This window comes from Epinephelus fuscoguttatus, linkage group LG20 (assembly GCF_011397635.1).
Source record: "Epinephelus fuscoguttatus linkage group LG20, E.fuscoguttatus.final_Chr_v1".
Classification (NCBI taxonomy): domain Eukaryota; kingdom Metazoa; phylum Chordata; class Actinopteri; order Perciformes; family Serranidae; genus Epinephelus; species Epinephelus fuscoguttatus.
Genome location: NC_064771.1, coordinates 16,511,260 through 16,528,399, shown reverse-complemented (window position 1 = coordinate 16,528,399; position 17,140 = coordinate 16,511,260). Strand labels below are relative to the sequence as shown.

Sequence of the window (17,140 nt, the reverse complement as noted above, 5' to 3'; positions counted from 1 at the left end):
AAATGTGTGTCTGAAGGCCAAAAATCTGTGTATATTTGATCCCAGCTCTTTATATAAGTGTACAAATTATGCGATATGATTTGTCAAACGCCAGTCGTTTGGGTTAACGGTCCTTAGTCTGGGCAAAGATGTTTTATAAGAGAAGATGGAAATCCGCGTGTGTTTGCTAGATTGTCTCACTGTTCCTGGGAATGTATAATATCTAAAATAGGAAAATATGTTTTATTTCAAATATGTTTAACGATCTAAATGAACAAATGGCATATAAAAGGTATTCCCGATAATAAACATACGCGTGTTTCGCATATATATAAAACCTTTGCTTGTTTTATTTTCAGAGTAGGTAACAGGCATTGGCACGGCGCACCAGCCGCAAAGCAAAGATAATTTTCACCGCTGTGTGTTATAAGCAGAAGTTATGCTGCTCAAATGAAAATGGAAACGTATGAAGAAATAACAGGATAAAATCTTACGGCTAAATTAGCGGCAGTTAAAAGACACGTTAAAAAAAATAAGCCGCAAGAAACGCGCAGTCTGCTCTTCCTATGGGGTATTTAAGCGAAGACGGAAGTAAACAGCGGATGACTGTTTCGCTTCGCTGTCTGTCTTGAGTCGGAGCGGGTGGTTTTTCAGGAGGGAAACTTTACAGGGTTTAACGGGATTTGAGCACGATTAATTCATTTCGCTTAATTACCAGAGCCAGTGCAGCCATACTGAAAGGTAGGAGCACACATTCATTAAAGAACATGTTAATTTTGTCGTGTATTATGATATTTTACCCGCTTCAGTTTGCGCCATTTTCGCTAGTTTGGTAATGCACAAATGTGCGCCTTTTAGCTCTGGCGTTCTTTGTCCCTATTCTTTAATGGGCTCTGATATGGTTTATTCTTGTAGAATATCACACATCCGCGTTTGCTATTCAAGGGTACATACTATTAAGCGTCAGAAGAAAGGCATTTGTCACTTTTCTGTCATCCAAAATTGTGTTCAAATCAAGTGCAATTGCGCATTTTTGTGCTGCATCAGGCCGTGTCAGACGCTAACAGCGCCAGCGCCTGTTAGGACATAGCATCATTCTGGCGCACATGAGTTAGCTCACCAAGCTAACCGGCTAGCTTGCTAAGCAAATAGCTTTTATGGTCTGTTTGTTGACGTTTGCGTTGACAACAAGTTTACAGCAAAACTCACCGAACATGGAAGAAATTAAACGACGATAGTTTTATTTCTCGGGGCCCTTAAGTTTAACACCAGGCGCAACCGAAAGAGATTAAGAGAATCGGGTTTTGTAGACATGTAACGTTATCACCACCGGCTAACTTAGCTAGCCTCCTTAGCGTGCTAAGCACACGGTTTAAACGTTACTTTAAAGCACATTACTATAATACTGAACACTAGTTAACATTACGTCCCATTAAACAGAGTACAACTCCACTGTTATAAAGTTAGTAAATGCTGCGTGGGCAGTTTGTACTTATTGCCTGTGCCATTTTTGTTGCTTTGCCTCTTGTTTTAATTAACGTTTCCTCCTAAGCATCGTTGCTATAGAGATAATTAGACATTCCAGCGGAGGGCCTTAATTAGAGCTCCTAATTAGCTACGATGCTGACAGGCAACACCGTAATGTATAGATACCTCTGTGAAAATAAGTAAATAAAAGTGTGGACAATCAGTCAGTCTTTCACTACAGACAGATATAGTTTGTAATCATTGATTTATGTGTCCAGGTGATTTTACCTGAGTAAAGCACCTTCATTTACAGAGTAGGGCTAATCAGTTTACCAGGCAAAAATGTACCTGATCACAGGAACTCACTACATGCATAGCATCAGGATTTCAGTTTCCACTACTGTAATGTTAGATCACTTTACAGAAGGTAACGTAGGAGCTTACCTGTGATGTTCACAGTTGCATTCACACTACTGGAATCACAAATCATGTAGAAAAAGCCAAACCCTGATGTCTGGAAAAAGCTTTTCACAAATCAAATTTTTTTGCTTTTTAAGTGGTTTGTTGTTGGTCACAAGATGTTTTAATATAAAGCAGAGAAAAGCATCAAATCTATATTCCCTCCTTGGCTTTTATGCTGTATAAAAGATAACATATGATGATGACAGGAGCAGTTCATGTTTTTAAGGCAATGACCTCCACAAAGTCTTGTTCTTGTGAATCCCTGCTGCCATGTCAAACCAGGTTAGGATTAGGGATGCACGATAATATCGGCGTGTCATCGGTATTGCCCGATATCAGAATCAGTCAACATGCTGATGATATCAGCACATTGTCCATATTGGCCAGTATCAGCTTCAAAATTAAGTGTCAGAAACAGCCAGCATGCTTTTTCTTATTTTGCCCAATGAATGAAAATCAAATACTTTGAAAAGCATTTTATTTGATGTCTCCATCTGCTGGTGGGCCATCACAATAAGAGTATGCATGCATAATATGATAATTCCACTACAGAAGAGAGTTGATGATCGCTGATTAGGTGAGGAAAAGTTGATATATCTATCAGTTATCGGCCAAATGTGTTGTTATAAGTCCAATATCATGCATCCCTACTTGGAATAGTTTCATATAATTGATTTAAATTCTGTTTCATTGCAGGAGTCCACGAATCATGTCAGGCATTGCATTGAGCCGGCTTGCCCAGGAGCGCAAGGCATGGCGGAAGGACCATCCTTTTGTAAGTACTGTCTTATGAGATCTTCTGGCGTCACTGTGAAGGTGTAGAGCTTTTATGAGATAGCATCGAGACCTCTGGTTAACACTGATGTCTTAACTGTTTGCACTGTCCTGTTTAATTTTTTAGGGATTTGTCGCTGTACCAACAAAAAATCCAGATGGAACCATGAATCTCATGAATTGGGAATGTGCTATTCCTGGCAAGAAAGGGGTAATGTGTTTCATTGTCTGTTTGCATAAAGAACACATTTACTTTACATAGCCGCCACTGTTAAATGAAACACAGCAAGCTTTGTATGACAGTGGCTTTCTGTAGCAGGTGTATGGTTTTAAACAAATTGTCCTACATAATACAGGGTCTGCGTCAGTGCATGTTGGTTTTTTTTAAGCGCAATTGAAAACTCATCTCTTTAGCAATGCCTTTACTGGTGTTTTATAATACATTTTATGAATATGTTCCTTTATCTGCATATGCATTTCATAATGGTTGTTGCTGCTCTTTGTTATTGCTTATTGTTGACTTTTATTATGTACTGACTGGTTTTGTAAAGTGTCCTTGGGTGTCTTGAAAGGCGCTTATAAATAAAATGTATTATTAGAGTTTTACATTTGATATTGTTTCAGCATAGGTATTGAATTCCAAGTGTTTCGCCAAAAAGATTTGTGGATTAAAACGTGTGTGAAACTTGTGTGAATCTGAATTTAATGGTTGTGTTACTCCTCAGACTCCGTGGGAAGGAGGCCTGTTCAAACTGCGCATGTTGTTCAAGGATGACTATCCTTCTTCACCACCAAAATGTGAGTTCCTGTGTATGACCTGTATTCAGTTTAAACACAACTGTTATGTCATTACCACACACTCTGTTATTATGCTGTAGCAGGTGCTTGTAGAAATATATATGAATTATGCAGTCAGTAGATGGACTCATTGGCAAACACTGCACAGAAAACGCCTCATCTAGAATGTAGAGCCAGGCGCACACCACAGTATGTCTGTCTTTAAAGGTATTGCCAGGCATCGTTTCTATACTGACAAAGGCAGGAGTGACAGTTCACTTGTTTGAAGGCAAAGTTAAGTAAATAAAAATGTTTGAAATGGCCCAGAAGAGGTCAGGAGTACTCCAGCCCTGTCATCTCAGAGGGTAGTTAAGATAGTAACATGTGTTTAAGCTTGCTCACTAAAGCTGAGCAGCGTTGGATCTGATTGATCCCTTGGTTGTGATCATTTCAAACACAGATTTTTCCCCCACACCATCATTTGTGTCTTAAGGGGATATATTATTCTAATATTCAGGTTCACACATGTATTTTGGGTTACTACTACATGTTTAAATGCTTTAATGTTAAACACCTAATTTTCCTCACACTGTCAGTGCTGGAATACCTGTCTGAGACGCTCTGTTTTAGCGTCTGTCACTTTAAGCCCTTCTCCAGACGAAGCTCAGTCTGCTCTGACTGATCAGTTTCCGTGTCCATATCTTTGTTTACCTGCATCGTCATTGCGGCTAGGTAATGACTGCAACGGAGAACAGCGGCATTTTCTACTGTGAAAAATAACTATTACAAGCTTTTAAAGTAGGGCTGCACCCTGAAGGGTGAAGAATCAAATCATCAGTCGGCGTTCCCTCAGTCGATTTAAGTCGAGTAGTCAGTTTCTATCTATATCCCCAGAGGTAGCCGTGGAGTGAAATGCTTGCTTAAATGCAGACAGCTGTAGACTCTGACCCAGGGTGAGTCTGAGTGAAACAGAGGGAGAGGCTTTGCCCAGTCTGGCTCCAAGAAAATGTAATTTCTGCCCTCTGCTTAGAAGTGGTGAATTGAAAGCTCACAGCAACTAACTATGATACAGTCTCTGGCTTTTGTTAGGTGTCTCTTATCGGCAAACAGTGTTAAATGTTTTCCACCGTGGACAGCAAAGATTAGCTGGGGCGCTAACTTTGCTTGTTTATTGTATTACATGAAAGTCTCGGCCACCCTGAACATCCTGCTGAACCCTGTTCAAACTCTCAATCTTTATACAGAAAAAAAGAACGTATAGTCGAACAGCTGCAATTTGATCCAAAATTGGAGGAAACTAACATCTGCATCCACAATTACATGTTTTCCTGACATTAGCATGTAGCTACATGTAGCAGTATAGGCTACATTATATAACACTTGCAAGAGTGTGCCAGGAGCAGATGATGATCGTCACAATCTGACATGATCTTGTCGTCAAAGTAGGAAAAAAACAGTATTCAGAACGTGCCTGAGGTTGTTGCTCACAGGGATTACTTTTACATACATTTACCATGTTATGTGAAACTTTAGCCACATTTAATATGAACATCCAACATCATAGAATAATGTACATGACAGAAAGTAAGATAAAGCATAATTGGTCCCCTTTAATGACTCAGAAACACAACAAAGGCTGTTGAAGCAGTGAAGATTTGAGTGTTGAAATATTAAATAACTGATACAGCCATGGCACTAAACTGGTTGAGACAATTCGACTGCACAAAACGTTAAAACATTTGCCTAACGTTGAGCATTGAACCAAATCATTACATCACCACTATTGGTCATGCACAATGTCAGGGCACTGTGATGTACAGTGCCTCTAATATCCAGCTACAGGGGTGGTGTTGTCTGAATGTCACATTAAAATAACATTAGGCCACTGCTTGTGTGAACAACAGAAGCTGCTGCCATTAGTGGAACAGATCAGTCGGTGTATACTGTGGAAAAGCCTTGTGACATTTGTGGAAGTTGCTCATCTTGTCTGACATTTGTAATGGATCCGAAACATAAGCGCACTTAACATTTTCTTGTGTTTCAGGTAAATTTGAGCCTCCACTCTTTCACCCAAATGTGTATCCATCAGGCACAGTATGCCTATCTATTCTAGAGGAGGACAAGGACTGGAGACCAGCCATTACAATAAAGCAGGTTTGGATCCTAAAGCATTTACCTCATTTACATCTGTTAATGCATCTAAAATCAAATTGGAAAAAAAAAGCATTAATAATCTGAATCTTGTTCATTAAGTGCAAGTTTTCTGATATTCAGCTTGATGGATATAAAATAAATCATCAATAATTTGGTCTGGTAATCAGTCTATTTTTCTTGACTCTGCTGGAAAATAAAGGACACATGTTTTTGAATCATTCAGTGAGATCTAACCCAAATAAAATGAGGGTTGATGTAACTGACCTAGAACTTGATGTGACTAACGGATATAAGCAGCCGCTTGAAGAAATGAAAAACAGACAACTGACTGATTTTTAAAATGAAAAATTGGCTCATTGGTTCATTTGTCCTACAGATCTTATTAGGTATCCAGGAACTCCTAAATGAACCAAATATCCAGGATCCAGCCCAAGCAGAGGCTTACACAATCTACTGGTAAGTGACACTGGATTTCACCTTTTCGAAGATGGCACTCAAACGTGAAAATACTAGATGATTTAGGAAGCAACATCTGTGTCTGAAAAAGGCTAAGGAAATGACATGTTAATATAATATAATAATATTATATCTCCTATGAGCAGTGCCAAAATCTGTTTCTCAGTTGAATCTGGAGGACTTATTTATCGTCTTCTTAACTAATGCATCAGTATTGCCATCTCTGTGCCTCAAAATAAAAGGAGCTTGTGACAAATGAAATGATTATAGTGCAAGTCAGAGGAGAAAGACTTCTCAAAGAGTTTCAAAAGCAACACTGCAAAACCTTGAGGTAGAAATTGAACTGTTGCGGACCACTCACCCGCAGTACTATTATAAAAGTTCCCACCCTAATACTCATCACTTATTAATGCACTCTGCACTGCCAAAAAACATCTAGGCTGATGTAACACGTGAAGTTACATCTGTTTAAAGTTGACAGTAAACACACTCAGTGATGTCCCTCCCCAACAAAGCTGATGGCCACATGTTTGTGAATTGATTTTGCTTGTTGCCTTGTTTGCATGCCTTGATTTTATTGCATTGTTGCTAAAGTAAATCTACATGGTCCATACAAGGTACTAATAACTTAGATTTTTTTAAACTTTAAGATGTCCTTATCATTTTATCTAGTAGGTTGATTTCTGTTTGACACTTGCATTGCTAACCAGTCCTGTTAGTAAAGCAGCTCCTGAATAAAGTGAACACAATAATGTGACAGGAAGACCAGAATGATGAGTGATCGATAGGACAAGGCTTCTTAAAAATCTTAAAACATTCACTTAAAGGAGCTCTTTACGACTTTCAGATCATATTTATGATTCAGGTTGTCTGCACACAATTCTCAACATGATGGTGGCTGAGCCAGCAACTAATGCGCTAGGGGGTGGGCACTGGGGGGTGGGCACTACACTTCTGTGATTAAGTAACCAGTGGGATATGCACACAGGGACTAACATGCATGCGCTGCCGTTAACGTCTACCACAAAAATAAGCTAAGAAGCTCAAATTGAAACGCACAGAGAGGGAGTGTGACTTCATTTTCTGCCCAGGGCGCTATCACGCCACCACATTTTTACATAGCACATAGTGCTTTGCTGCTATATTAATTCCCTGAATGTCATATACAGAATCTTTTAAAGACACAGTACTGAAGTATAAAAGTGTGAGTGCACGCACATACTGGAGTTCAGGATGTGTTTTATCTAAATCAATACAGAATGTTTCAGAACATATTTTAATCCACCCTGTACAATTCAGTGGTTGACTATAAGGCAGTAGGTTCTCCAGCCTGGTCACCAAAGAAACTACGGAGTTGCTGAATCCTGAAGATGAGATTTTCTTTAGCTTGTATGTGCAGGACTAAAATATTTTTTTTTCAGTGGGCATGGTTAAAAATGTGTCTAACATAAGTGTTAAGCTTAACAACCTGAAAAATAAATCTGACCAAGGAAAGATGTGGGAGGATTTTTGCATCTTCTACATTTGTCTTACTGGGCAAAGTATGATTTATTTGTTCTCAGGGTTTTGAAATGCCTCTTGTGTCTGATTTGAAAAAGTGATCAGAGCGCCACGATAACTGCTATCTTTTTAACCCCTTTTCAGCCAAAACAGAGTAGAATATGAAAAAAGAGTTCGAGCACAAGCCAAAAAATTCTCCCCCTCGTAAGGGTGAAGATTTGCTCCGCTGCGGCAGAAGGAATGGGTTTAACAAGAATCACCTCCCCGCTCAGTCTCTCAATGAATGTGCTCCTCTCACATCAGGACTTGCTTAAAGACTTCTATTTAAACTCCACACATTCTGTGCCATCCGTTCTCCTCTGACCTGTCATTTTTTTGTTCTTAATTGCCAGTTGGCGCATAATGCTGGGAGGGGGATGGGTGCTTCAGCACCCTGGTCATTTCTTTTTAAACATTAATTGTCTTATGTGGTGCAAGGGACACAGCTCGGTACCAGTTTCATCAACTCCATGCAAGCTGGCTGTCATCAATGTTCAAGGAAGAAAATGTCTTTGTTTTATATTGCTCTTTCACAGGGTCTATTCCTTTATGTTTCCCCCCTTTATTTTCCATAAATTTAATGTAAAATTAGCTTATTTCATTGTCAGTATTTCAACTGCTGTATAATGAATGGCACTTTTATACTGTTGTATCTCACTAGTGTCTCTAGATGGCTCTGTCTAATTCTCTTTCCCAGGTTTTCTATTCAGCATGCTGTAATATATGATAGAATCTGCTGCCTTGGCTGTCTTTTTGTTATTCAGAGTGTTTGCTATGGAATAAATAAAAATGGCCATGATGACTGAGGCAGGTAGGCTTACTTCTGTATCAGACTTTAAGGTTATATGGTGCTTTGTTCATGTATGTGTTGGCGTAAATAAAACTTTCTACAAAACTTTAGCACTTTCTTTATTATATGAGTAAAATATACAGCAAGTTCACACTTGACCAAGCAAAATTTTTAGACATCAATCAAAAATGGCAAAAAGCATTTCTCCTGAGACTTTTGTTTACATTTCCTTTACACTATTTACTCAGTTGATGCAAGCCAAGGATTATAAAATTAATATTCTAAATATCTGCATTATGCTTAATGCTGTGGAGACACTTTACAAACATTAGTGCACGCTAAATGCCAAATATCTGCACTGCAAAAACTAAAATTAAGAATTTATTGTAGTTATTTTAGCATACATTCATTTGGAGTGTTTGAAGCATAATTTATCCTTATGTAAATGTGCATAGTTTACACATTGACATTTTAGGCCCATTTCACTGTCCAGTTGCTACACACATGCTTATGCTTCAGTGGTACCCTCCACTGTGATGGTCCCTGTTGTGCAGGATTTTGTTGGGGGGCTCCCATGGTGCTCTGCTGTGACCGGGCCACTCTGCTGGAAGGCACTCAGGGTGCAGTACTCATTGCAGTACCAGGGAGGGTCCCTCTCCAGCCAACACCCTGAGTCTCCTTCAGCAGGGCTTCCTGGATGCAAGCTGCAGGTTAGACTCTGGAATGAGCTCCCTGGAGACGACAGTGGAGCCATGGTGCTCACAGCGTACGGGACGCCCAGCAGAGACATATCGCAGCCTGGGTCAGTTAGATTGCTGTATGCGCTACCCTCTGTGAACATGTGGTGAAACTGGGGCTGACACTCCTCTTCCTCCTCGACAACTGCACACTTGGTAAACGTGTCGATTTGGAGTGTTTCCTCTGCCTTCAGCATGTCAGCCGTGTTTTCTTGTGTGACCACCCAGCTCTGTAATCACAGTCATGTTCAGGGACATTCTCATGAGAGCTGTCAGTATTGTATGTGACTAAGCTTACCTTGAAGTCTCCGTTGCAGTCGCTGTACAGAGTGTTGAAATAGGGTGCAGGTGTTGGGATGAAGGCACTTTGCTTCCACCTGTAAGTGTGAGAAATGTAAATTAATAAGTAGTTTGTATTGGTTGTAGGAAATGATGTAGGTTGGCATTTACTGAGGAGTAAAGCTGGAGGAGGATCTTACTTCTTAACTGGAGTGTAGCACAAAACTAAGACGAGTGGCACCACCACACATAAGGGGATGAACACTTTAACCAGTCCAGAAACAAATGTACTTGATGGGGAATCTGTATAGAGTCACACAGAATAGAAAACATTTGATAAGAGCAAAATCACAGGTTAGGAAGTGGAAAGAAAGAAATGAATTTACAGTAGCTGCTTTCTCAACAAGCTGCCTTTAAGATGGAGGTCTTCATTAAGCTTAGACTCACTTTTAACAGCTTCCGTCTTCAAGTAAACCTCATGCATAGCTGACTCTGTCTTCCAGTAAACCTCAGAAGACCAGTCACTCCACTGTCCCTTGAAATGAGCCCCATTAGGACTGGACCGTACTCTGGCAGCATACTTGGTGTCTGGCACAAAGTTCTGGTCATCCACAGTGAAATTCACACTGTTGGTGTTGATGTCATGTGATGTCAACACCTGAAAGAAATAAGCTAAATAGTTTGGTATGTAATGAAACACTTTAAAGGAGACACCAAAAAAAAAAAAAAAAAAAACAGTATTAAACGCCAGTGCTGTGTTATTACTTAATCTAGAGTCCCTGTTCTTGATGGGTTCCTGTGCCAAAATCTAGTTTTAGGAGCTGTAGTTCAGTGGTTCATCTAACAGGTTGTTTACTGGAACACAAGTGGACTAGAGCCTTTCTTTTGCTTTCACATGTCAAATTGGTGCAGCAGAAAAGACCTAAGGGTCAAATTAAGTCACAGTTTCTCATCACCCGCAGACCGTCGCCACACTGAGCCGACGGCCACAGTGGCCACTGACATAGTCACTTCAGTAGTTTCTCATTTCCAGAAGTTCTCTTGGCAGCTCTGAGAAGTTGCTGTCACAAGAAGAGAACCACTGAAATGGTGAGAAATCATTAATCTTTAATTTATTCAATTTTCCATTTCTCGGTTTTTCCATTGATACAGTGGTTCCTAACCTTTTCTTTGAAGACCGTAACCTGCACCCCTAATGTCAAGTACCCCCTCATCAACACCAGTCGTCAGATTCCAAATGTGTTCATTTGAATTTATCATTAATTGGAAATTATTCACAGTATTTTTTATACGCTTTTTACAATATAGTAACAGTAACATCTTTTTCATACAAATTAAACTGTGTATGCTTAGGGTAGTTTGGTCAAGTTTGCGTTTGTACAACTAGTGGCAGAAGCTCGGCTTTTAGCTGTTACTTTGAGCTATTTCAACTGCGTATTCATTAGCTAATTATTTCAGATGCTTATTCATTACATTTATCTGATTAAACTACATATTAACCACTTTAAGCTAACTATTTCAACTGTGTATTCATTACTTTTAGCTATTTTAACTTTATTCATAACTTTTAGCTAATTATTTTAACTGTAGTTATTACTTTAAGCTAATAATTTCAACTTAAGTCATTACATTTAGCCAATCATTTCATCTTCTTGTTAATTACTTTTAGCTAATTATTTCAGCGGCATATTCATTACTTTTAGCTAATTATTTTAACTGCATATTCAATACTTTTAGGTTATTATTTCACATACAGCTAGCACTAACACACTAGTTAAGTGTCTGAACTGTTTAGTCATTATTTTTAGCTAATTTTTAAGTATTTCTTCAGCCTACTTTTCACACATTCAATTGCAACACATGTTCATGTACAGCCATAGACTTTACAGCTGACTATATATATATATGTATATATATATATATATATATATACATACACATATATATATAAAAATATGTATATACATATATATATACAAATTATAATCAAATTATTGATCAAATTGTTTTTTTATTTTAAAGTACTTCCATGCACCCCCAGAATGCAGGGAAATCCTTGCTTTAATACATCAGTTTCCATGTTTTTAAAGGTCCAGTGTGTAGGATTTAGGGGGCTACATTGGCAGAAATGGAAAATAAATTTATAGATTCCATTAGGCTAGTGTAACACAACCCGAAACTAAGAATCATTGTGTTATTTTGGCATTTATATCTACGGAGCAGGTCCTCTTCCATAGAGTTTCCCATGTTGTTACTGCAGTAGCCCTGAAACGACAAATGAAATACTGGCTCTAGACAGGGCAGTGCGCGTTGTCACGTCGGCCACTGTTCTCCCACATGCTTGACGAAAGAGCGTTTCAATTAGTGGTAATCTTGCCACCTCGGGGATAGATAACATTAAATCCTACACTCTAGACCTTTAATCGATTGTTGACTTGTCAATAGGTTTTAGCTGACAATAAACAGGCCTCTACCAGAGTAGAGCTGTTCCGTAAAATGCATATGTTACTCTCTTATTCCCACCAACAAAGACCCTTGCTTGTGTATCATTGAGTCTCACGTTATGTTTGTCTCCTCTCTTGTAGTAGTGGAGCTGATACTTGAGGTTCTTGGGCAGATGAGTGCTTCGATGATATTTCTCATAGGTACTTCTCCAGGTGAAGTGGCGGTGACTTGAGTTGTGGCTGACTGTGAGGCAGCACGGTGGGTTTGGTTTAACTGGAGATGGGACAATCACACACCAGAAAAGTTAGACATCTGTTTTTTACATAGATGAATGTGCCCTGTGTCTTGTTATGAGAACAGAACAAAATCAGTGTGTTCCTTACTGTTTTTCACAGGCTCATATTCTTCCTCCAACTGCTCACAGATTTCAGTCTCAGTTTGGTTGTGACAAAGTGAGATTTCAAAAGCATCTAAATCGTCAAAGATGTCTGGATAAGGGTCGTTGTCCGGCCTTGTATTGGGCTTTTGAACGGAGCAGAAGTAATACTCATCGGTCTTTGTCAGCATGCACACTAACGTCGTTCTGCACAAAGCAATGAGCAAACACAGTGGTATCGTCACATTCAAGATAATATATTATTATTATTTTATTTTTTTATTTTTTGGGGGCCATTTTGCCTTTAATGGACAGGACAGGTAAGCATGAAAGGGAGGGAGAGAGAGGGGGATGACATGCAACAAAGGGCCACAGGCTGGACTCAAACCCGGGCCACCGCAGCAGCAGCCCAATACATGGGGCGCCCGCTCCACCCACCAAGCCACCGACGCCCCTAATATATTATAAATAAGTGCCATAAAACAAGCCTCACTTATCAAATGCTTCTGTGAAAGTGAGCCAGTAGGAGCTGTTGCTGTCTGAGGGGTCTTCTGACGGTGCGATGCTCAGGGTGCAGTTGATTGTGAACAGGTAATCATTCACACAGTGAAGATCATGGTCCACTCCTAAAACATATACAGGCAGTGTTAGTAAGGAGTCAAAGCAGAGATGTTACATGTCACTTGTCACACAAGGATCCATTTAGTTGGTGAATTGTCCATTTTTTATTTGTAGGTTTGTCTTTTAATGACTGATAGTGATGACTTAATAATTTCAAACTGCATACTCAAAAAGAATGCACTTTATCTTTTCCATTAAAATTGCTTTAATAAAAAAATCTATTTTTGGCAGTAAGCACAAAAGAAATAATTACAGCAGTCGCTAACACTTAGCTCTGGAGGTGGAGCAGGTAACCAATCGGAAGATCGGTGGTTCGATTCGCGGCTTCTCCAGTCAGCATGTTGAAGTATCCTTGGGCGCGATGCTGGCCCAAGGATGCTGTGCCGCTGATGCGTGAGTGCATGCAATTGTTTAAACTGAGTTGCAGGTGGCACTTTGTATAGTAGCCTCAGCTATTAGTGTAAGATTGCGTGGCTGAATATAACGTAGTGTAAAAGGCTTTTGAGTGGTTGGAGGACAGGTATGCGAGTATTGTTTTAGGATAGACATGAAAAATTGTGAACTTATCCTTTAATTGGTTAAACATTTATTGACTCACCAGCATCTAAAACTGCATGTATATTGGTTTGTTGTAATATGAAAATCTTTACATTACAACATAAATAAAAGATACTTTATGATAAGAAAGCTTAGCAGAGTTTTCCTTGAAGGGTCAAAGGTCAAACAGACCGTGGCTGAGGTCCTCATCACCAGAGTCAGTAAACCAACAAAGTCTCTGAGCCCTTTATTCTAACTTTAAGCATGCATGCTGTTTTATGTCTAGAGCACAAAAGCTTCAACGCACAATGCAAGCAATCATCATGATTTTCTTTCATGTTGGAAAAAAAAGCAGGGAAGTAACCTGTGGTAGGATTTCCGTGCAGGCAGACAGTGTAGGTAGACACAAGCAGAAACACGTTCAGGAGCATCAGCTTCAGCCTCGTCTGAGAGCGCCAGTCCATCATATCAGATGGTCCAGACATCGCTTCGGTCCCCGCAAGGTTTTGATTAAGTCATGCTGCCGCGACGCTCTCATAAAAATGAGAGGGAGGTATCTGTGAGCCTTGTCACAGATAGCTATCGCTCACATGTCTCTGGTGGGAGAGGATGTGCTTTTTTAAGAGGGCTGTTGTAAAAGGAAAGTGTGTGAAAGAGGCACAGCTTCAGTTTAACCAAACATGCATCTTGAGTCTGGTGTCACAGCCACACAGTGGTGGAAGACATATACAGATCCTCCACCTCAGTAAAAGTACTAATACCATGCTAAATACTCCACTATAAGTAGAAGTACTGCATTCAGAACCTGACATATGTAGAAGTGTTATCAGCACGTGTAGCCTTCTTTGAAGTACTTTAAGAAGAGGTACTCATTGTGCGGTCATATTTTACTATTCTATCTGATGTTTTTTGATTAATATTGATGCACTAATGCATGTGTTGCATTTCACATATCTCTAAAAAGTCAACTTTTCATGGTGTCAGAAAAACAGCCCTGTTCTCAGCGTCATGACGATGCATTTTCCAGCTGATCCAGGAGGGCTTAAAGGAGTTTATTTAGCTTAAGAAGCAGGAGAGTTTTCTCATCATATGAAGGAACACTTTGTCCCTCAGTTTATCACAAACATTCAAAATCAGCACATCTGGATATGCGTGGATTTCAGTGGACAGGAAGGGGACGAAAAACTGTCATCTGAAATGTAACTTTAGCTGTCAGAAAAATGTAGTGCAGTAAAAGTAAAATATTTGTCTCCTAGATGTGGTGGAGTAACAGTACAAGGTTGCATTAAGTAAAGGTACGAATACTTTGAATGTACTTAGTTACATTCCACCACTGCAACCACATAATCTATCACACTGTGCACTTAATTTGGTTCTTGTCAAAAAAATTCAGTTAAATAATACTACTTTTTTTTCAGACCCTATTCTAATTACTTTTAACCACTTAAAATACAAAATGTTTTGAGTCTATAAATGTTTCACCTTGTTTATTCTGGGTTTTTCATGGTAACCTACTGAGAAGGCACAAAACCAGAAGCCATTTTTGTCATACCAGCTCTGTGGTGAGACTTATTTTGATTGATGAGCTGATAAAACACCAGAAATAGATCTGCAATGGGTAAACCTAACCGCGCACAACAATGTGAATTCAAACAAACATCTCTCTCTCTCGAGCTCTAAAAGCAAACATTTGTCAACAAATACTCCTGTACTATGTGTTTGTTATTACCACCCAACTAACAGAGTCAACAAAAGGTCTGCTGAACACTAAATTCCATAAGTCACACAAATTCAAAATGGAACTAATTCATATGAAATGGGATATTACCCACTTGATTGATTTCTGCTTAAATTCTTCTTGTTTTTTACAGTAGTTATTCTCAGGACAATATATTTTTATCCGTCAAACATCAACTATCATTCTTTATACTTAATGAACAGTTACATTTAAATGTCCTTATATCACATTAGAGACCTTTTTAAAAAGCAAATTGTAAGTACTTCTCGCAAAAATAAAGTGCTCCAAGCTCCATATATGTATGCACTGATCTCACAAACACATCTTTAACAGGGAACACCACCGAAATGAAGAATTCCAATATGTTATTTCCATGGCCTAGGAAAATTCAGTTCTCTCTAAGCCAGAGACCAGACAATTAAGTCTCAAACTTATGATGTCATAGGGTATAAATTCTAAAGTTGCCCCATAGACAATGAACAGGAGCCTGATTTTGTGGACCCACAGAATGTTTGTTGTCTTTTTCATACCCAAATGTAATTTATCCTACTGTAGTGTTCTCAGCTCTGAAACAGAGAATGTACCCATATACTCAGAACATTCTCCTGGGTGCTCTTAGTGTCATCTAGAACATGTTTCCAATTCATTGTCTGAGGAGCAGCTCCAGACTTTATATCCTATGAGGTTCTAGTACTCTAGCTTTTGGATTTGGGAGAGAGTTTTCATGTCCATTAATACTTTTGGACTGTCTTAGACCACACGAATAATATGTATGAGTTTTAAAAATGGGCGTAATTCCCCTTTAAAGCTTTACAGAACAAAAGTGACTTACATGAATGTATATTATCTTAATATTTGCAGCTGTGGCACTGAGCTAGACGTATCTCAAGGAATACAGTTTATGTTTGTGGATCGTTCACTCTTAGTTGCATATGCACTCAGATACCAACATGCTAAGATTCATTTCATGCTGACGTGCTTTACTGGTGACTTAAATGACTTCATGTCATGTAATTAGTCATGTGTGTAGGACAAAACATATTACTGATTCTCTAAGTAACCTGGAATTGGAATATATGAATTATTGTGCAACTCACAGGAGTGTTGTGCAATGTGCAGAGCTGTGACAGCAGATCAGCTGAATGTTGCTTGTGTGTTGTGTTGATTCTCTAAAAGATAAAAGCTGACACTGTCTTCCTCTGAGGTTCATGATTTTGTCGATTTAAAAGTGATAACTAACACACCAGCACGCTGTGTCTCTCTGCGTGAGGTTGATCAAAGTGCATAAAGTTATTTGCAGTAGATCAAGAGGAAGTCAGCAAGCTTGACCTTGTATGCCAGTTCAAGTTTTTTCAGTCTAATTTGGTGAAAACATGATTTGTAAATGGATTTACAAGGCTGTCAATCCGTGGTCTGAGCATGTAAGGTGTTGTTTGCGTGTCAGCTTCACCACTTGTTGCTCTTGTTGCAAAGGTTAAAAGTTAAGTTTTCTATATTTCTATATAACTTGTTTCAAAGAGCACTTGAACAGGAAACAAGTAAACAGCATGTTACGCACAGACAGTCATGTCAACGTAATAACAATGGTTTCAGTTTAATTTGACTTTTTGCTTTCCAAAATATCAACGCACTTCTGATCACCTTACTTCACCACATAGCATAAAGGAGGTCTATTTTTATTTGCAGAAACCTAAACGACCTTCTGTCCCCCTCATGAGAAGCAGTGTTAACTTGAGTTGAAAACGTGCCTGAGATCAGCAATGAAGCTGTTGTGAGGTGAAAATATTTTTCAAGTCTTAATATTGTGCAAGAGCAGAAACCTGATATGTTTTGGCTCTATCTGCAACTTGTTGCAGTTTTCTGTCACATCTGATATGAGTGCTTTTTTCAGTTTTTTAACTTTGATAATGTTTCCTTCTTCGTGATAAAGACCCTGAAGCTGATAGCAAACACTTATAGACGTCACGTTTGGCTTGAATTAACATGTAATCTCACCGATGAGGATCTGA

The 17,140-nt window shown here is 39.0% G+C and overlaps 2 protein-coding genes across 2 annotated transcripts; one reads left to right on the top strand and one right to left on the bottom strand.

The window, feature by feature from the left end:
- The first annotated feature begins 569 nt into the window (after positions 1 to 569).
- On the top strand, positions 570 to 8,503 carry ube2ib (ubiquitin-conjugating enzyme E2Ib). Its single transcript, XM_049563457.1, has 7 exons — positions 570 to 720; positions 2,605 to 2,683; positions 2,810 to 2,893; positions 3,408 to 3,480; positions 5,504 to 5,613; positions 5,990 to 6,069; positions 7,714 to 8,503. The coding sequence occupies exons 2-7, from the start codon at positions 2,618 to 2,620 to the stop codon at positions 7,775 to 7,777; spliced, it is 477 nt and encodes a 158-aa protein (XP_049419414.1). The 5' UTR covers positions 570 to 720; positions 2,605 to 2,617; the 3' UTR covers positions 7,778 to 8,503.
- On the bottom strand, positions 8,501 to 13,949 carry LOC125880738 (interleukin-21 receptor). The gene is made up of 8 exons (XM_049563456.1): positions 13,758 to 13,949; positions 12,729 to 12,861; positions 12,243 to 12,442; positions 11,975 to 12,132; positions 9,862 to 10,072; positions 9,615 to 9,717; positions 9,434 to 9,512; positions 8,501 to 9,365 (listed from the first exon to the last, which is right to left on the bottom strand). Exons 1-8 carry the CDS (start codon positions 13,876 to 13,878, stop codon positions 8,907 to 8,909), a joined length of 1,464 nt encoding a protein of 487 aa, XP_049419413.1. The 5' UTR covers positions 13,879 to 13,949; the 3' UTR covers positions 8,501 to 8,906.
- Positions 13,950 to 17,140: the final 3,191 nt, after the last annotated feature.